Here is a 22,236-nt window from a genome sequence, read left to right as displayed (position 1 = left end):
TCAGAATCTGGCTATGATTTTCAGAAACTCTATAGTTTGATAATGAGGAATGCTCAAATTGGCTCCCAGCATAATCCATCTCAAATGACATTGAGTTTAATAAAGAGAGTCAACAGCAGTCAACACCCGACACCTCAAAGTGGGACAGCATCTCGGTTAAAGACAAGGTGTGGGGTTACTTTAATATGATGATTTCAATCTAGACTCAAATAGATTGATGGATTTATTATTTCAGCGCAGGAGATCTCTGTGTGTACTGTAAGGATTGATACTCCATTCATTTAGAAAATAAACGAGTCAATCAAAATGTTTTTGTGATAAGATATCAGGATATTGAGAAATATAGTTTCATACTTTTTGGAGGTTACAAGATATTTTAAGGCTCTCTTTCAATGAATAAAACATGTATGAAAAACAAACTGAAACACCTTTCCCTTTCCATCCTAACAAGTTTGATGGATTCAGAAATGCATGTAGGTTAGAAGTATCATTCTTGACTAACCATTATCTATTCATGTATTGTTGCATAAACCTACAGGAACATTCCTTTAAATGTTGTTTTGAAGGATACGTGTGTTTGTAAATGAATTGGAAGGATTCCTTAATGTAAATTTAATATACCTTAATTGATTTATAAAACACAGCGAAACTGAAACTGCTGGCTAGTTGTATTTCTTATTCTCTAAGGATTTAAACAATCATGTATTTCTCTAGTTTAAAAATGTCCACTCCCACCAGAACTGCTCAACTATTTTCATGTACAATGTCTCCAAATAACTTATAACATAAAAATCAAAGACTGCTTTGTTTAAAAAATGAGCTATTCGTAAATACCCCAGACAGTTTCTCTACTCCTATTGGTGGAGAGCGTGTCACGTTTGGGTGTTTAAACGGTTGATAAGGACCAGCTGGAGCTGTTTATAAGCGGCTAGCTTCCGCGTGTCGGGCGCGCGCATGCAATATTAGCACGCAGAACGCAATTCATTACTAACAGCGCGTTATCTATTTCTAAACGCGCGTACACACCACCCACGCGCATCAAAAAGGTTCTTCTTAAAACTTTTGAATTTTTTTTTTTCAAACCTCAAATTTTCAATTGTCAAAGTGTCTATAGTTGTAATTTTTTATCGTAAAAAAAAAAAAAAGAGAAAAAAGAAAGGGGGCATTTATGAATGGAAATAAAAGAGTAGTGACTCGTTCTTAAACATCTGTTTAAAACCTTGCAGGGTCATTGCCTTGCAGGGTCGTTATCACATGGCAACGACCCTGCCAGTTTTAGAACATGTCGCTACCCTTTTATTACCTTATTAACTACCGGTTAAATAGAGTCTTAAACCACCAACACTACTCAAAAGAGATGTTCACATAGTGTTACCGCAAACTTCTTAGTTATACTTCCACCATGCAAAGTTTCAAATCCTACTTAAGATGGAACAAAGAAAAACAGTTTGTCTTCTCATTAATCTAATGAGAGCGGACCCTTACTCTTACCTTGGGAAAATAAGTTTACCAGGCAGTGAGAGTTGAGGAGCCTCCTTGATTACTGCAGGCATGTTCAGTTTCCTAGCAACAACCCCAAGCTATAGACAAGGATCAGATCAAACAGTAAATTACTTCCTGGCACTAAAACAAACATCATTTGTAGTCAATCCTCATTACATAAAGAGTAGATTATGAAGTATCAAATCTCATTTCTGCTTTGTGTTTCTTTGTTTTGCTGTCGTATTATTGCAACATTACCATTTTAAACGATCTTCTTAGATTTTAACGAGGTTCGCAGTATTTTTTATAATGGACTCAAAGTAAGAGACTTTGCCTCTCGTCCAATGGGAAAGAGAAGAAAGGTATGACTCAATTCTTCATTTTACAGACTAGACAAACGAGGAAGGGTGTAAACTAAATGTAATGACTTGTTAAGCTTTAGTGTTATAATACAACAGTGGTCGCATTTCCTTTAATATAATAATTTAAGTCAACGAATAACTTGGATTTCTTGCAAGGGATTTTGACATTTGACAGAAGCCAAAGGCGGCAATTTGTATGGAAAGTGTTTACAGACTTTGTTGATCCTTCACAACATTCCAAGTCCCAGACATGCCATACATGTTCATCCGTTAAACATTTTGATTCTCTCATTAGAGATCTTCTTTTCATATGGAAGGTGGCTTCAGCTGAAAATTGAAATTCAACGTCAGCCCTTGACCAGGAGTCAAACTATTAGACTGTAACAGAGTTCTTCAGAGTTTGTGATTTGGTTGTCACTTCTTTCATTTAAACTGTAAGGTTTTTCTTTTCCCCTTCCTACATGTTGTCCCATATCTACAGTCGATGAGCTCGGACGATCCGAGAACCCACTTTATACAAGGTTTTTCACAGAGCGTGTACGTAACGAGAAAACAGATAATACAAGGTATTTTAGCGGAAGACAACTTGTGCACTTACCGGGTTGTCTGCAGGCCTCATGGCAACCTTGACCATCACATTTGCGTTAAATATATAAGTAGAGAAGAAAACCCAGAAGACATCATAAATGAGAAGACCAGTCAGGAGTAACGTAGAGACCTTGAGGCTTGGTAGACGAACAAATGCTATCATTGTAACACACAGACCCATGGCTAGCGCTGGAGAGGGGATACAAAATAAATAAAACATCAAAGTGTTATTTGTCATCTTGGATCTTGTGAGGAACATGAAGATACATGTATCTTAAATCTCCAAACTCTCTCTTAAATTCTTTTTATTTGGTTTTATTCACCTCACCGTTTCAGGTATTTGAACAGTACATGAAGCCACACTCTTCCTAGTCTTGGTTCCAAGACCATTGGTGTTGCATGGTCACACACAACCATCGTTCCAACTTGGTGGGATCCGGGTAACAGAAACACAGAGCGCCCTCTACATTCGTTCATTACAAGCGTGTACAGTTTGCCGTGCGTTGGTTGTGTGTGACCACGCAACACCAATGGTCTTGGAACCAAGACTACACTCATCCATGCTTTGTTTGACATCGTTGTACATGTACATGTACATGTAGATAAAGGATGTTTCAATGTTCTTTCCTTTTAAAACTACTTCCATTTCACTGTTCTTGTAATTAAAATGCGCTTTGATAAAAACACCTACTACTAAGCAAAGAGCAGTATAAACATGTTGTCCATCTTTGGTTAACTTTCCTAAAGTTGTAAATGAAACTTGTGACTTCCGTACATTACATTTTGTTTGGCGTTTGCTGCAATTCCAATCCAAATGAAGAATTGGAACTAAAGTGCAATGTACCCATGATCTATTGTCGGAGTGTATTTTGAGCCAACCTGTAAAGGAGGTGCAGATGCCAACACACTTTCTAGGGAATAAAATGCAATATCAAGTCTGGGCAGTCACTAAACCTCACTAGTCAACAGTGTGTAATCATTTTTGTTTTATTGCTTTTATAATAAAATGTAATTGGCGCTTGTGCTGTTGGCAGTTGAATAAAATAAAATAATAAAATAAAATAAAAAGAGATGTCAATCAAACTGCCTGAATAAGGAGTTGGGAATCAAGCATTGTTATTATTATATGCTGAATACATGAGCTGAATGTATGGTCTGTAAGCACATTGGCCCATTAGGCTGAAAACCCAACCCATTTTCTCAGCTATGCTGTAGATATATTGGTTTTCCCTATTATAATAATGCCTAGCCTAAGAAAAATATCTAGCAGCTATTTATTTTGGTTTTTACCCACACAAAAGTAATATGCCTGTGATTTTTGGTCACATCACTAAGGAAAGTACTGAGTATACAGTGCAGGGCTGTATGCTTCGTTTTTGAAAGGGCAAGGACACCAAGGCATTTTCTCTTTGGCAAAGGGCACCCTATTAGGAAATTGTAAATTTCTACTGGAGCAATTCAAGGGCACCAAGGCAATGGCAAGGGGCAACAGAGGCAATCGCCTCTGTTGCCTCTGTGAAGTATCAGGCCTGCAGTGCTAACACACATCAGTGCATATGGGTAAAAACCAACATTAATATTGTTTATCGCCAATGCAAACTTAGCATCTACTATATCTAGCAGCTCGTTTTGTTGTTGTGACATACAAATTATTGTTATTATTATTGTGCACATCAGTTACTTGAAGAGACAATGAATGGCAAGGCGATGTTCTTCTATTAGAATCAATTATCCATAGATTCATCCCTGCAGTCATTATTCCCTAGACTCCTTAATACAGAATTAATCAATTGTTAATCCATGTCCCTAGATACATGCTACATGAGACATTACAGCATTCATGTTGACTAACCATGTACCAAGCATTAACTGCTTGCTCATCTCTTGGACAGACTCCTTAATACAGAATTAGTCAATTGTTAATCTATGTCCCTAGATACATGCTACATGAGACATTACAACATTCATGTTGACTAACCATGTACCAAGCATTAACTGCTTGCTCATCTCTTGGTCTGACTCCTTAATACAGAATTAGTCAATTGTTAATCCATGTCCCTAGATACATGCTACATGAGACATTACATCACTCATGTTGACTAACCATGTACATGTACCAAGCATAAACTGCTTGCTCATCTCTTGGACAGACTCCTTAATGCAGAATTAGTCAATTGTTAATCCATGTCCCTAGATACATGCTACATGAGACATTACATCACTCATGTTGACTAACCATGTACCAAGCATTAACTGCTTGCTCATCTCTTGGACAGAGTCCTTAATACAGAATTAGTCAATTGTTAATCCATGTCCCTAGATACATGCTACATGAGACATTACAACATTCATGTTGACTAACCATGTACCAAGCATTAACTGCTTGCTCATCTCTTGGTCTGACTCCTTAATACAGAATTAGTCAATTGTTAATCCATGTCCCTAGATACATGCTACATGAGACATTACAACATTCATGTTGACTAACCATGTACCAAGCATTAACTGCTTGCTCATCTCTTGGCCTGACCTTATGCCAACAATCTGCACCCGTCCAATACTTACACAGACTAATGCATACTACAATTCTCAACTCCTTCATAAATGTTAAAGGTAAACATCTGGAGAATTTTCTCTCTCTCTTGGCTAGATTGTCCAGAGTTCCTTGGAGTATAAGGGTTTGGATGAAACACAACCCAAGAAAAAGGATGGACAGCAATCTACTTCCCTTTGAAGACACTTTCTTCCAAGGACAAATCACTTCATCCCGATAGTAAAAAGCACATCTAGGAGTGAAATATTCCAGAAGGCATCACGGTAATGACCAAGGGCAGGGATGAATTTTCCCCCTGATGCCTCTATGACGTGTCTGGACTTGGGCTGCACTGTTGATGGTGTTACCGAGTGCCACTATTAACATACTTGTTCTTATACCCAATGTTCTTTACCTAACAGAGCTTGCATCATCAATTTCATTCAAAACCTGGTCCTCCATGTCCATAAATTAATTAAGAAAATGAAGAAGTGACTCAAGAATTAGGTTGAGCAATGAGTGCAACCAGAGAGCAATCTTGACATGACAGATAGCGTCAGATTCTTCCCCCCTCCCTGCTAAATGGAACAATCTACTACCATAACTGATCCTAAAACATCAGTTATGGCTTCCTTCACAATGTAAACGGTTATTTTTCTAATTCTGGTTTACATCTTTGGTCATGAAATGACCCAAGGGATGATCTTGCTGAAAACAACACAAGTCCATTTAAACATTCTCCAATTGTATTACTTGTTTTATAGGGTCTGTATACGCCTGGAAATGGCAATAAAAACTGTACTTTGGATATAACCATAATGCATTTTGAGAAACATTTCACTTGAAGTACTACAGTTATGGAAAAAGATATTACATGTATAAGAAACGTTACCGTAGTAACGCTTCTCAGATTGTATCTTTCTAAAGGGCTTAATCTTCCATCGTAGACATTCTCGCTCTATAGAGTTACGGTGGTATCTCAGAAATGGGACCAGAAATGAAGTTTCCACAGATCCCTTTTATTGTCCACGATAAGATTTAAACAATCGAACAGTTCAATAAACCAAAGGCAATTGCCTTTAAAAACAAACTCAATCACACCATGAGGATAGCCCTGATAACCTAATGGGCAAGGTCTAGAGTCAAACTGGGGTGGTTTAATGCGATGATAACCATCTGGCTTTTATTTATATTCAGTCTTCTTCATGAAACATTGATTGTCTGTAACATTAAAGGTTACTTTTTTTAAATAAAAGTAAAGTGTATTATGTACTGGTATTGTTTAAATTTCTTCATTTATTTATTATAAAAAGTGCTTTGCCAAGGGCAAGTTTAGTAATGACGGATTTAATTTACAAACAACAGCAGTGAACGAGTTCGTTCAGCAATTTTGCATAGCTTAGGCTGAACTAGTTTATTGCACACTGAAACCTCACATTGAGTAGCAAAATGGTGACGTTTTAGTTAATAGTAGCAACTAATAGTACAAGGAAAATCAATCACTGAAAATATTCCTAAAATATTTGTTTGGTACAAGAAATCAAACAGGGTGATTGGTGATTATTTTAATCTTTAAAATAATTTAAAAATATTTTAATTTTTAATCTTTTTTTAAATTTTAATCTTTAAAGGATCCTTAATGTCAATTCAATTCAAGAATACACTTATTTCCATACTCTCATAAAAGAATAACAACAGTTACATGTATTACGGAGTAAAGCAAAACACTTCTTTAAGTAAGAGTAAACATGAATAAGTAAATAGAGTATGGGGCCGTTTTGGTAAGCATGAGCATGTAAAAAAAACAGCCAGACAGACAAGAAAACAAGACAACAAGACAACAAGACGGACAGACAAACAGACAAAAGGACAGATGAACATAATACATGTACATGACACAATGAATACGTAATAAAAGCGAAAAGATGGCAGAACAAAACTAAAAATAAATAAGACAAGTATTGAAGATACTTCAACCAGTCAAATACTTCACCAATTTGCACTACATGTACTCACTAATCTTTTAATTATATAAAGATGGTTTATACATGTGGCTTCATATGCAGCGGAGTGCATGTTCTATAACAGCTTGACAAAGCGCAGCCATCATAAAAACTGTTCCTCTTCATTAACTTTGATTGAATCAAAAAAAGGCAGTGTACGGTTAGGCCTTGAACTTCCATAAAGTCTATATCAGAATACACACACAGTTAATGCAATTAAAGATTGTATCATACTGTATGTATATCCAGTGCTTATCTAAGTGCAGAGGATAATGTATACGTTGTAGAAAAATAGAGAGCTACAGTTAAGATAGAGCGCTTCTGATACTGAGAATGGCCTGCATTTATAAATTCTCATCATTATTTAAATATCTCTGAACTAAAAAAGTAGGTTTGACATCGCCGATGCAATGATCTATCACCGTGGTGACAGAGGCACAATTAATCGATCCTAAAATTGTCAAAACAAAGAAACATGTAATTTCCCTTTGAGAGTCTGGGAGAGTACCTTTAAAGAATAATTGCCCAATATAAATCTAGTGTTTGTGCTATGACTAATTTATAGTTAAAAGAAGTAAATGATCATTGCAATGACAACCCTATGGAGTCATGCTCAAAAGATAGTATAGTCACAAAGAATCTGGAGATGTTATATCTTGTCCTTAAAAAAATGCATTATTCATGCTAGGGTGTACTAGTCACGGTGGTCATGATGTGGGTCAAAGATGAGCAATGGATCATACTCTTTCTGCTGTGACACAAGAGGTGTGCAGATATGGGGGGTGGGGTGGAGGTGCTAAGATGTACAGGTACCTTCTTAAACATAAGCCAAAGGTTTTATGGAAAGGTTATTTTTTACTGTAGTTGTTAATAAATACTAAAAAATAATCCAGCAAAAGTAACAGGAAAAGGATTTTTAATCCAAGAGCAAACTGGTTAAAATGCCATTAAAAAGGTTATACTTTACACTGTTTTAACAAGCCTAAAATACATTCAGATTATTAGGCTCAAACTTCAGACACCTTACAATTGTTCACTGAATCAGTTCAATATTGCAACCCATGGACTAGGCCTATTGGACTGGCAAGCTGGCATTTTCAGCCTGTCTCTCTAAGGAATTCCTATATCTACACGATGCTCTAAAATGAATAGTGTATTGAAGTCCTTCACGTTGCCCAAGTCAAGACGTCAACAAATATCCATTTCAGTCCACTAGGGAAATTATAGTTCTTGGGGCTGATAGGCCTACACTCTGGGATTTAAATCAACAACCAAGAATCGCTTCAAAATGCCTCTTAAACCATCGGATAGTTGTGTGGTCAAAGACGCTTAATGTATTGGATATTCACGCTTAAATACTACACTTTTAAGCACAACTTTGAATGACAAGGAGATATTTCAACGGCCAATGTGTCTGCAATTTCATTTAAATTTATGACTTCAATGAAGACTAAAATGTTACAAAAATTTTACAAAATGCTCCGAATAATTTTTTTTTTAAAAAGGGGCACCTGAATGAACAATCGGCATGAACAGAATTTCAAGCGTCATAAAATTTGGATTATTTTTCTGTATTTTTAATTTCATATACATGTACATAAAGATCTGTGTTTTAAAATAGAAGAAAATAGAAGCGTGTGCTCTTAAATCTTGTCCAAGATGTGCCAGTGGATTCTAGCTAAACAAAGTCTAGCCATAAGCAATAAGTTACTGATGCTTTGTATCTTTCTATCACAGTACACCTTCTTGTGTTATATTTACATCCGTCAAACCCTCTAGGCAGTCGTGCTAGTGTAGCAGGAAGCCATTGTGATAACCCCATTTTGTGATTTGGGACTGTCAAATAAAGTCACTTTCTAGGACTGAGTTGTTGGAATGGCTCAGGGCATGAGTTGTGTTGCACTTTACTGTGAAGCTAGTATTGCCAACCATTATAACAGGTCTGGCTCAGTTAGCTTCCAACTTATACTCGGACTCTGACTAAATTTTAAGCGACTGTCCCCCAAAAAATCATGTAATTATTCACCCTTTGGTGATGTTGGTTAACACATTTATTTCCATACACATCCAAAAAGAAAGCTTGTTTATAAATAACAGTGCATTTTTATAACCAATATTATTGAAAACAAAGAGCGGGAAACAAACAGATGTTGTAGGTTGGTCATATCTTTAGAGAGGCTGAGTGGTAAATAGGCTGTGCAGGCATGGTGAAACTGGTGGGGGATTGAAGTTTCAGTCCTGTAACGACATGTTTACATGTTTACATGATTCACATACAAAGTTTAGGGTTGTGGCGTAAAGTTAGGGTCTGTCTGGGAACCAGAAACAAAACATTGTTTGTTGTCTAACTGGTGTAATGAGCTTAGCTTTCTATCTTAACTAGACCAATATTTAGGGTCTGCTTGCATTGTAATTTTTGATTTGTACTATTCCTGTTTGTATAATGTTTTGTGTCATATTCCTTTGTTGCCATGTTTGTGACCCCAGCTGCTGGGCTTTTCCTACATGCAGTCAGTGTTTATGGCTTACACATTTGTTTTTGTCTTTAATAGCTAGTTTGGTTTTAATTGTTAAGTGCATTAAGGGATCTGTGGACAATAATGCTATAAAAATGCAGCTTTGTTAATTTGTTTGCATTATTGTTATTGATATTGATTTTGCCCAAAGAGAACGGAATATCATTATTGTACACAAGTATTGTCTATTTTAAAGTTTTATGTAAAGACCAGCAATTTTCAACAACAGCTGCATGAATCCTGAAGCGAACACAAAGAGATAATTTACATGCGACAAGTTCAGCCTCAATGTAATATATTCCAGTATCTCTGACAAAGCAAGATCAATGTTTTTAATGAGAACAAAGTGGCAATTGTAACGATAGGTTTGATTTAATTTGGTTTGAATCGATACTGAGAATGACTAGAGAACATGTTTAGAAGCAACATCTGCATTCAGTTATGTGTGAAGGATTGGTAGCAACGAAACAAAGGATTTAATTGTGTAGCTTTGAAACAAAGGAATTAATTATGAAGCATAAAAACAAAGGAATTAATTGTGTAGCATAAAAACAAAGGGATTATTTGTGACCTATCAAAACAAAGGAATTGAAGATGCTATGTCAGATTTTTTGCCGATTTGACCCACAAACTTTGATTTAAAGTTCAATAGGTATTTTGATGGGGGTCGAGAAAGTTACAAGCTTTCATTTGAGCAATTGCTCGAAAAAATCTGTCAATTATTAGTAGCAGTGAAATAAAGTGCTCAAAATGAGTGTTTGTCGGGATCCCGACAATATATCATGTGACCAATTCTTACATGTATGTGTTTTAGAAGAAACGGTTAAATTTTTGTCATGGTTCCTGACCATTAAAGGTAAAAGTTAAACTTATTTTCGTTAGAGCGGGTGATACTCTTTGAAATACCATTCACTCAAACAAATCTATTAATGTTTGGGCCAAAAATCTGACATACATGTAGCATCTTTAATTATACATCACAAACCACACTTTCATAAAGCATGTTCACCAGAATCACCACACACTATAATTTTGTATGACTTATTGATTACAATAATAATCCCATGTTTGTTGATATCTCCAGATCTTGGGCGACAGATCCTTTGTTATCAAATAAATAGAAAGCAATGCTACATTGTGTTATGGCCAAACTTAATGCTGTTAGATGATTTTCATGTAATTTGTGATTCATTTAAGTCATAGTAAAATATCTTTGTTACCGAAAACGCTTACTACCGAAGATAATTTCCAATAGTTCAATAATTGAGCTCAATGTCATCATGATGTTTTGTTAGGAAGAAAAAACTGTTGTAAAAAGCTGTCTCCAGTAATCTTCCAGGAGCTTAAGTGTCACAGTAACAATAATAATAGAAATCCCTATGATTGAGTGTAGTGCACATTCTTTAGGCGATGTGCATCAGATTCCATATGATTGAGTGTGGTGCGCTGTTTAGTTAGATGCTATTTGCTTCCCAAAATGGTAGACAGTGGCCTTATGAGTGACATCACTGGTATGAAGCTTTGTGTAGAATATAGTGAAGTCTACTATATTGAAGATTGATAGACAAGACTGCACTTTAACATTACTTATGCACAATGTATCCTTTGAAGTATTTATGGTGCAACGTGACCAGAATTCTACACTGAAACTAATTTAGAGTTGAGGTCAGCTTAAAGGTCTTTGCATCTCTTGATGGCCCATTGATTTAGCCCTTAGAGACATTAAGATGCTTTAATGCAAGTGTCCTCATCTCCCAGGCCTGGGATTACACGCAGGCTGTGGCCTTCCTTGCCCTGGTATCAGCCTTGGTGCCCCTTCAGATGCTTTAATGCAAGTGTCCTCATCTCCCAGGCCTGGGATTACACGCAGGCTGTGGCCTTCCTTGCCCTGGTATCAGCCTTGGTGCCCCTTCAGATGCTTTAATGCAAGTATCCTCATCTCCCAGGCCTAGGATTACACGCAGGCTGTGGCCTTCCTTGCCCTGGTATCAGCCTTGGTGCCCCTTCAGATGCTTTAATGCAAGTGTCCTCATCTCCCAGGCCTGGGATTACACGCAGGCTGTGGCCTTCCTTGCCCTGGTATCAGCCTTGGTGCCCCTTCAGATGCTTTAATGCAAGTGTCCTCACCTCCCAGGCCTGGGATTACACAGAGGCTGTGGCCTTCCTTGCCCTGGTATCAGCCTTGGTGCCCCTTCAGATGTTTTAATGCAAGTGTCCTCATCTCCCAGGCCTGGGATTACACGCAGGCTGTGGCCTTCCTTGCCCTGGTATCAGCCTTGGTGCCCCTTCAGATGCTTTAATGCAAGTGTCCTCACCTCCCAGGCCTGGGATTACACAGAGGCTGTGGCCTTCCTTGCCCTGGTATCAGCCTTGGTGCCCCTTCAGATGTTTTAATGCAAGTGTCCTCATCTCCCAGGCCTGGGATTACACGCAGGCTGTGGCCTTCCTTGCCCTGGTATCAGCCTTGGGGCCCCTTCAGATGCTTTAATGCAAGTGTCCTCATCTCCCAGGCCTGGGATTACACAGAGGCTGTGGCCTTCCTTGCCCTGGTATCAGCCTTGGTGCCCCTTCAAAAGTTCAGACAGGCCTTTAAAATTTTGTAATGAAAGCGCCCTTTGCAAAATGAAAACAGCCTTGCCCTCTCAAAGATAAAGTTCCAGGCCTGATCTCCAGCTATATCCCATGCCTCATGTCTGTACAATCATTGGTCTGGAGCTCACTCAAAACATTAATGTCTATGCTTCTCAGATGTCATCTCTTCTGAACTTTGATAAAAATTGAACTACTTTTTATAAAATCTGCAAAGTATTTTCTTTTCTTTTATCCCTTTTCTGTACAGTATGTCGACATTAATAATCAACATAATTGAAATTGACTGCTTCAGAGGCTTATTCCAATGTTTCCACTGGAAGCCACAGTCATAGCCAAAGCAGCTAGTTTACACCCTTAGTACTTGTCATTGTATTTCAAATGTTTCTCTGTATTAGCGCTATTCAGCAAAAGAACAAGGACTGCCTTATGGTCACTCACCCGACCTTTATTGTGCAGTTTGTGGTACAGGAAATTATAAACTGACTGAGGTCATAGATGGTTGTGCTATTTTGACGAAATAAAGAGATTTAGAAAGTTGTTAAAGTCACTGGAAAGATGTTGACAATATGCCCCAGTATGATCAAAGTGCACAATAGCTGATGTACCACACTCATGAACAGCAGCCATGGTACCACACTCATGAACAGCAGCCATGGTACCACACTCATGAACAGCAGCCATGGTACCACACTCATGAACAGCAGCCATGGTACATGTACCACACTCATGAACAGCAGCCATGGTACCACACTCATGAACAGCAGCCATGGTACCACACTCATGAACAGCAGCCATGGTACCACACTCATGAACAGCAGCCATGGTACCACACTCATGAACAGCAGCCATGGTACCACACTCATGAACAGCAGCCATGGTACATGTACCACACTCATGAACAGCAGCCATGGTACCACACTCATGAACAGCAGCCATGGTACCACACTCATGAACAGCAGCCATGGTACCACACTCATGAACAGCAGCCATGGTACCACACTCATGAACAGCAGCCATGGTACCACACTCATGAACAGCAGCCATGGTACCACACTCATGAACAGTAGCCATGGTACCACACTCATGAACAGTAGCCATGGTACCACACTCATGAACAGTAGCCATGGTACCACACTCATTAACAGCAGCCATGGTACCACACTCATGAACAGCAGCCATGGTACCACACTCATGAACAGCAGCCATGGTACCACACTCATGAACAGTAGCCATGGTACATTGTTATCATGGCCACAAGACTTTTGTCTTGACACCCCTCTGTTCCGATAGCACTAGTGTATTTTCCCAATTCTAACCCTTACCAAAGTATGTCAATCATGAAGGGGACTTCTGAACATTTAAGGGTACTGGATCGTAGGAGTGTCGGAACTAAGAGATCGGTACAGGGGTGTTTGAATATAGAGCAGTCACTGACATCGTAGACCTTACATGTAGGCCTGACCATGGCCTGACATCAATGCTATCCATAAATATAACACTAACTATTTGTACAGTATGTGGCCAGTTATTTCCTTCCTTCAACTTGATGTAGTCAAGCTGTACATACAATATGTACATGTACCTGCTGAGTACAACACAATAACAGTACATGGTTCCCATTAAGGATCTCTGTGTATTTGTTGGGCGCGATCGGTCAATCTGCGCGATCAACTGATCGCGCTGCGCTATTGAACGATCAAATTAAGATCAATTGGTCGCGCAGCAATCGGTCGATCGCGCAATGACATCTTTGCGCGATTGACCGATTGCGCTACGTGTATTTTTTCCCATTATCAGCGGATCGCGCAGGAAAGACTTTGCCTGATCTACCGATCGTGCAGGAAAAGTTTTGCGCGATCAACCGATCGTGCAGGAAAAGTTTTGCGTGATCTACCGATCGTGCAGGAATGGGTTTGCGCGATCGACCGATCGTGCAGGAATGGTTTCGCGCGTTCGACCGATCGTGCAGGTAAACTATTCCTTGGGGCGATTTCTCAAAGCAATAAAATTCCCCCCCCCCCCATAGCAGGACAAATTTTCAGTATCACCATAGTGATTTATATAGTGACGTCACACTACGATTGATTTGCAGTTACAATCAATGTTACATCAGCCGATCGCGCCAAACAATTCCTGCACAATCGGCCGATCACTCATAACCATTCCTGCACAATCGGCCGATCGCGCAAAATCATTCCTGCACAATCGGCCGATCGCGCCAAGCCATTCCCGCACGATCGGTTGATCGCGCATTTTCCTTGCCGAATGTTGCACGATTGACCGATTGTTGCGCGATCGACCGATTGCTGAGCGATCGACCGATTGCTGCGCGATCAATAGATATTTCATTAGCGCAGCGCGATCGGTCGATAGCGCAGCCCGATCAACCGATCGCGCAGATTGACTGATCGCGCCCAACATATTGCTTTACATTGGCCTTCATTTATCCAAATCACACCATGATCAAATCTAGAATAGACTTTACCATTAGCAGTCAGCCATAATGTTTTTACTTTACCAGTAGCAGTCAGCCATCATGTTTTTACTTTACCAGTAGCAGTCAGCCATCATGTTTTTATTCCACTCAAGTCAAGGCTGCAACTTGGCAGGGAAATAGTCTGGTTTCTTTTCAGCATTGTAAACATCAGTATTAATAATTGCTCGATGCAGGTAGGAAACATTACGTGATGATAACATGATACTGAAGATCCTTTTGTAATGCTAGTTTACTCAGACCGAAGGACAACTCGGACTTCTGACCATGTTGTGTTGTTTTTAGCTAACAAGCTTAACTTTCTAAGGAATTGTGCCATGCCAAACCATGCTGTCCGAGGTATTAGGGCAGAAGTCAGATTTTCAAAAAAATATATATCTAGGGAGGAAAATTATACATGTGTAGGCCTACCTGAAATTTTAACATGACCAGAGGTAAATGTTTTGACATAAGTCGGAATAATCTCATCCTGCACATGGTTTTACTGCAAAAAAATACTTGTTAAAAATTGTCATTAGGCAATGTCAATGCAATGTAACAAGTTAAATTTGCAATCTTAATGTACATCACATGTCGTAATTTTATAACTGTGTAATTTTTTCTTCTTTTTAAATTGAGTATTGTGTGTTTATTTTACTGTAATTTGATCCTTGGTTCATATGGGAAGTTTGTTTTTACAATGAATGTCCATTTCATTAATAACGACACGAAGATGGAACTATTTGTCTACATAAATATTTAACAAATAGGTTGGGACACCCTAAGTGGTTTTAAAATGTTTTCTAATGAGATATCTCATTGGATGTGACAGCGAGACATAAGAATGTCTCTGACAGCTAAATCTAACCAGTCAATAAAAAAAGATCTTCATTTACATCTTCATTCCCCTGAAATCAAATATGGATGACCAAAATCACTCATGGCAATAGGGTGGTTGGGGGGGGGGGGTGGGGGGGTTAGAGTGACTATGGATTGAAGCGTCTCCCATTACGTGCACATCATGAATAAAAAGTGTCCGATATCGCGCCTCAGCTTAAAAGCAACCCCTGCTGCATCAGAGATGCCAAGTACAGAGGCAAAACTTTCAAGATGTGAGGAGGCGGTTATTGAAGGAAGTCCTCTAAGAAGCTAGAGAGAAAATGATGCAGACAATAAATGTCTTAAAGGGTCTGTCAAGTGTTGCTAATGTAGCCACATTGTCTCTTTATTTTATTTTGTTGTTTATATATTTATCTTTTTTTGTTTTTAAGGGGTGGAGCAGTGGCTAATGGAAAAGATATCATCCCAAATTTAACTAGGATGATAGATTTTGAATGAAGTCAAATTATTTAGCATGGTAAATACAGTGTGTATGTGATAGTGATCCAACAGCAAAAATGATTGATTGCTTGAATATAAATTAAATAATAAACGGCTGCCCTGGACTGAGTTATAAAACCAACCACTCCAACTCAATTACTCTCTAAAATACTGTTAAAATGGCTGATCAAAACAAACTTCTAGACATACATTAATACTTGTAAGTGCACTGTATGCGTATCTATTACTAGAAAGGCTTTTGATCAAAACAAACTCCTAGACATACATTAATACATGTAAGTGCACTGTATGCGTATTTATTACTAGAAAGGCTTTTGAACTCTGTTTGCAATTGTTACTTCACTACAAGTAGCCATTCTAAAAACACATGAGATACATCATGTGGTCTCTTACTCTGTTTGTATGAATTGCTGTTTATTTTTCTGATTTTTTGGAATGCGCTTGTGTACATTTTATGGAATGGGCGCAATATAAATGAATAAATTATGAACTGACTCCATACTCCATAGTCGGACTGACACACCTCTTGGTGACAGTGCAGGCACAATTGTCAGTCCTGGCAAACCTGGATTGTTGATGTCTTTCTGTTGTCCTTAGTCGTGTAGTACTTTGTTTTCTCTTTTACAGCCTGCCCTCCTTAATTTTTTATCTTGTTTATCCCCCTTTTTACTGTGTTTTTTTCAATTCCAGATGTATATATTTAATATTTATATATTAAATGTTTTTATGAGTTTAATTCTTTTCGTATAAATTATTTGTAATTTTGAATTTTTATGTAAATTGCCGAATAAAAAATAATTAAAAAATAATAATAATAATAAAACTGTGCATTGTTTTGTGGTAGTCAATATCAGGCCTGATACATAATGATCTATCACGGAGGCAGCAAAGGTGATTGTAGAAATGTACAATTTCCTCATAGGGTGCTCTTTACCAAGGAGAAAATGCCTTAATGCCCCTGCCCTTTCAAAAACAAAGCATACAGTCCTGCAAGATGTATGAAGCATGATTGACGATTCACAGAGAATGCACCTGAGATGTTGAATCCCGTATAACCCATTTGGGGATATCTATGGATTATTCATGATACTGCAATGAATTCACTGTCTAACCTTTCTTGGTGAAGACTTTAATTCCATCGCCTCAATATCTAGGCTTTGAAATGCAATCCCTGGAAATCCCCTGTTCTACGCTATAGGGGGCTATTCAGCTGGCAATCATTCTCTTCATAGTGTCAAAACAAAATTTATGGTGTCTGTAATTTCTAGTAAACGTAATTTTTGCAACAAATGTAGTTATTATTTATTCTGTTGAATTTCTAACTAGAAATATTGGATAAACACCCGAGATCATTTATAAATAGTTGACTGTTATGCAAATGAAATTTCTGCCATGACCAATAATCTAGGCTTGTACTGTTTTGTACACCAACAATCACATTGTCTACATACAAAATTACTAATTGTAACCATGGAGGTAGAATTCCATGTTGTCATTCAAACATCACAACATCATTCCTGCATGGGCTGTGAGACATTTTTGAATTCGCCATTTTTTGAATATATAACACTGTCATCTGCACTAAACACATGAATTTTGAATTGATGTACTTCCACTAGAACATACACTTGTGCCTGCCAAGCTTTGACCCAGAAGCTTGAGTAGGGTCATTAATGAATATTCAAAACTTACCATCCATGAGCAGCCAATGACCTGTCATGACCCACAAGAACACCAACATCACAGCAAGACAAAATGACATTATTTCGGCAGATGTGAATCGACCGCAACATCCAAATGAAATCCTGGTGGTAGAAACAAAAATAAAATGGTCTAAACGAAAAATCGCAGTCAGGGTAAGAGGGAGCCAGTGGCTGGTAAATGGGCTGGGACACGCTGGTAAATGGGCTGGGACACAGTTATTAGTGAGCAGATACATGTAGAGCAGATAGCCACTCTATTTAAAGCCCAATTTCATCAAGCTGTTAAGCAAATTTCTTTCCTAAGCAAACAAAATGTGGGGCACCAGATGCAACCATGATAACTTTATAACATCTTTGGCTGGTAATCAGAGAAGTGAGAGTCATTGTTGAGAAAAAAGTCTGAAACTTTGATCGTGATCTTATAAAGAATGTTAAAACGATGACATTCCCACCTTTGATAACCCCTGGAGTAATAGATACCAAGGAGGTTTACCAAACTGTATCCCCAGCGATAGAGAAGCAGATCAAACAGCTTGATTTATTTTAGTCGTACAAATTGAAGACACAAAAAGTCTGGTTTCAGATAACAGTCTGAAAATTCCTCAGCCCTGTAATCAGAAGCTTTCATAAACTAATGACTCTCCATTCACACGCTTTCTTATTGTGTATCACCTCTATTTATTTGAGATCAGTGTACTTGTAGCTATACTAAAGTAAAGACACAAACAACTCTGAATAAATTTAGAGTGTTCCTTTATTTGCACTCATAAACCATGTCATAGAGTGTTCCTTTATTTGCACTCATAAACCATGTCATGTTATGTATGCACTCAAACTATGAATTCATTAAGCTCAGTCTACACAGTGTAGTGCCAAAGGTGTAGATATCCTCCACCTTAGTTGCACATCACCAGAGCAGGTGCAGACAGTAAGATTGAAGGATGACATGTAAGATGTTAAGAGTTGCTCTTACAATGGCTGGACATCCTCGGGCAACCCTCTGAATCAGCGCTAAGATTTATTGCAACCAATCCAAACTCTTTGATTATGTGTGCCATTCTAACTGGTACCCATTCACACTGGTGATCTCTGTTTGTATATGGACCAGTCCACATAGCTCCCTAGGGTAACCTGTAACCATGGTGATGCTTTTCCTCCTCTTTATGATGTACTCGTCTTTTCTATAATTCTAAGGCACCGATATCTGAGATTTGACTCTGTGATGTCAATGGGTTTATAATGATAACGCGATAGAGATGTATACAGGTGAAGACTGTTGTAGAAAGTGTACTTGCACACTGTGTGTTAGTGCAAATTAATGGTGTAACTAGATACCCAGAATGTTTAAATGAGGGACTGGCCACTGGTGCTTTAATGCTTTATCTAGGCCTAATTGGTAAAAACAGAAGCAATTTATTAGCGATCACTTTATTGGAAATTAAAACTTTTTCCATTGTTTAGTTGATTTTAAGAATCAATATGTTGTCCTCTCTATAGTACATGTACTGGTAGTTGCAGTCAAGTTAGATGAACATAAAAAGGTTGCAAATTAAATCCATTTAACCGAATTTGTGAAGAAGAAAAGAAATTATCATTTGTTTATGACGCAGGCCTACATATACATGAAATGAAAAATGTTCTGATTAATTGCATTTAAGATGAAAGCTCATTAAGCCCTACTTTGAGTTCAAAGTGAAACTAATATCTCATAATGTAAGCATGCATCCATTATTACTTGCTTTAATTTATCATTAATCATCCTTCCCTGCCTCTTTAATTTTAAATCAACTTTTAGCTATAAATTAAGTCAGTTGACAGTAACTGACAGATCGAGGCTTATATCCAGACAATTTATCAAACCTTTCCATCCAGAACATTAAAATGTCCAATCGTCATGACCAATCATGTCGTCTTAAATCATTTTCCTTCTTTGGTTATCCACTATCAGAAATATGTTCTGCTCTCCCTGCAGCGGCCTCGGAAATATGTTTGCTGAAGCTTTTTGTGCTCTTCCTTTAGTGGCCTCTGAAACCTTAAGTCAGTTTGTAGATAGGGGCCTATACAGTAGAGGTAATAAAGGAGTAAGTGTTTTAAATACCAATTGTAGTAACTTACTTTGTTCCATTGGAGCAAGGCCTTAATAAATACTGGCACATCGGCAACAGAAGGAACGCAAAGGCTACTGTAGCTAATACTGCAATGGATAAAAAAATAACAAACAACAATCCAAGTTTTATATCGAATCATCATTCAATTTAAAATACAACATTATACGTGTGCACATTGATAGACAATAATACATTGAGAATGGCTGAACTTGGTACATGTTGCATTGGAACAAACACTCAACCACAATTTTATAATAAATCATGAATGTGAAATGGAGCTTCATTGTATCAAGAATGGTATACTTTATTGTCTAACATCGTAGATGTTTGATTTACTTTCAGATTAATATTAATAATGAACTAGACTGCAATGATATCAAGACTACTACTGGTAAATGCTATGAATACAAATCTAATAATTAATCAAGATATTGACTTCCTGGTCTGTACCTATCTAAATAATCTAGAAATGATCTGAACCTTGGCTTAGGTGGGAATGGGAGAAAAGATTCACTTGTATTTGTTTGTAGGTATGACAACTGTCTCTGGTACATAATAAACAGTCCATTACACACATGTAGAGTACAACTTTAATTTATACAGTTTGTTTTTCTAGGCATGAAAGCAGGGCTCAACTTTTACAAGTAAGCAGTTTAAAGAAAAGGTACATCAATGATTACTACCAAAGAAAGTAATTGTATGTAAATCATTTCAATCCGCAACCTCATTGATTGTAAAATTCCCAAGATTATCACTCCCTAAATGTGCCTCTGAATTACCGCAAAGATCAAAAAGTGGCATTCAGACCCCCAAATGTCACAACATTTCATAGTTTGATTGCCAAAATAAATAACAAATGGGCATAGAATCTAAGACAAAACAAACCATTTCCATTGCTTTCAGTTAGATATGACCAACGCTTGACTTTTTAACATTATCTTAGGTTGGTTTAATTTATAGGGAATGTATCTTCTCAACTCTATGCAGAGGATGGATATTAAGTTACTCTCCTCCTAAAACATAAGATTTGATGAACGATCCTCTTCAAGTGTTTCAGTTGCAATTTAAGGAATGTGTTCCTCTCAAAGTGTTTTAGTTATAATCTTAACGATGATGCACCAATTGGATGCAATAAATTAAGTTGGAAATTGTTAACGTCTTATTATTTTTATTTTAAATAAATCAGAAATTGACAGCAAGATTTTCTACACAAAAATCAAGCTCCAATTCAGGGAAGGTCTTAATTTCCAGGCCTCAAAATAACCCTTGAATTGCCATAGTGAAATAACCCATGAATTGCCATAGTGAAATAACCCATGAGTTGCCATAGTGAAATAACCCATGAGTTGCCATAGTGCCCTCTGCTTTTTCTGTGGTACCCTTTGCAAAGTTCCATTACAAATAAGTGCCTGTTACCAGAGGAAAATTGCTGCGCCCTTTCAAGAATGAAACTCAAAGGCCTGTCTGCCCCCCCCCCCCACCCTCCCCCACCATTCAACCACTCTTCTCATCACCTGGACAACAACTGACTGCAAAGGTCATTGACTCATTAGAGTAGACTTTTCAATATTTTCATAATTTAAACCCAGCTCTGGATCATGTCAAAGTAAACACTGATGCAATCATATTGTAGCTTTAAGCAATGCTTGATTTTGTCTCAGAGCAAACAAACTTGGCTGAGTCAGTGCAGGAGGTCCTTGCCCTGGCTCTTGAGGTTTGTATTGGGAAAGTTGATTCTGTGGGAATCATTGATTGGCATATTTTTATTAAAAATTGCAACTTTATAGATCAATTTCTTGCTGAAACTCCATTTTCATAATCATACCAACAGCATTAGCAGGTGTAGATTTTTTATTTTATTGTATAAATTACTTAATTGAACTGCTAGTAAGTTCATTTCAATTTTCAATTTAATTTTGTTTATTTGATCAAAGTTTAGACAAAGATATCCAGGTGTGCACTGGGTTCAAAATTCAAAATGAGTGAAAACTAAAAACTATTGAACATTCAAAATACTCAATACAGTTTCAAAAACACAGCACATTACAAATTAGCTCCACAATGGTATAAGAATAATGGCATGAAATAAAACTGTCATTTCAATTCAATTTGAACAATTTAATTCAATTCAATTTATTTTAACTTAATTCAGTTCAAACTCAAACATCATTTTTGACCATCCTTTATGAGAACAGTACATTTTTCAGTAGTTTTCAATACAAAAGCTACCAATAATTCTTCTATTTTAAATACATTTAAAGCCATTGGACCCTTTCGGTACAGAAAAAAAAAAAAAAAGTTCACAGATTTACAAATAATTTACAGGGTTTACAGAAGGTAATGGTGAAAGACTTCTCTTGAAATATTAGTCCATGAAATGCTTTACTTTTTGAGAAAACGGTAAAACAATATAAATTCTCGTTAACGAGAATTACGGATTTGTTATAAACACATGTCATGACATGGCGAAACGCGCGAAAACAGGAGTGGGTTTTCCCGTTATTTTCTCCCAACTCCGATGTCCGATTGAGCCTA

The 22,236-nt window shown here is 37.6% G+C and overlaps 1 protein-coding gene across 2 annotated transcripts in view; it reads right to left on the bottom strand.

Annotated features, from left to right (window-relative positions):
* LOC139938341 (signal peptide peptidase-like 3) overlaps positions 1-22,236 on the bottom strand; it is a 49,503-nt gene that overhangs the window by 9,461 nt on the left and 17,806 nt on the right. For both annotated transcript variants that reach the window (XM_071933796.1, XM_071933797.1), the window contains exons 5-8: positions 19,709-19,787; positions 17,583-17,695; positions 2,443-2,621; positions 1,492-1,580 (exon numbers count right to left, since the gene is read on the bottom strand). In XM_071933796.1, the coding sequence (XP_071789897.1) occupies positions 1,492-1,580; positions 2,443-2,621; positions 17,583-17,695; positions 19,709-19,787 (460 nt within the window). The remainder of the gene's footprint in view (positions 1-1,491; positions 1,581-2,442; positions 2,622-17,582; positions 17,696-19,708; positions 19,788-22,236) is intronic.

The sequence above is a fragment of the Asterias amurensis genome, chromosome 6, assembly GCF_032118995.1.
Source record: "Asterias amurensis chromosome 6, ASM3211899v1".
NCBI lineage: Eukaryota > Metazoa > Echinodermata > Asteroidea > Forcipulatida > Asteriidae > Asterias > Asterias amurensis.
The sequence above is the reverse complement of the archived record's forward strand: the minus strand, read 5'-3'. Positions and strand labels throughout refer to the sequence as shown.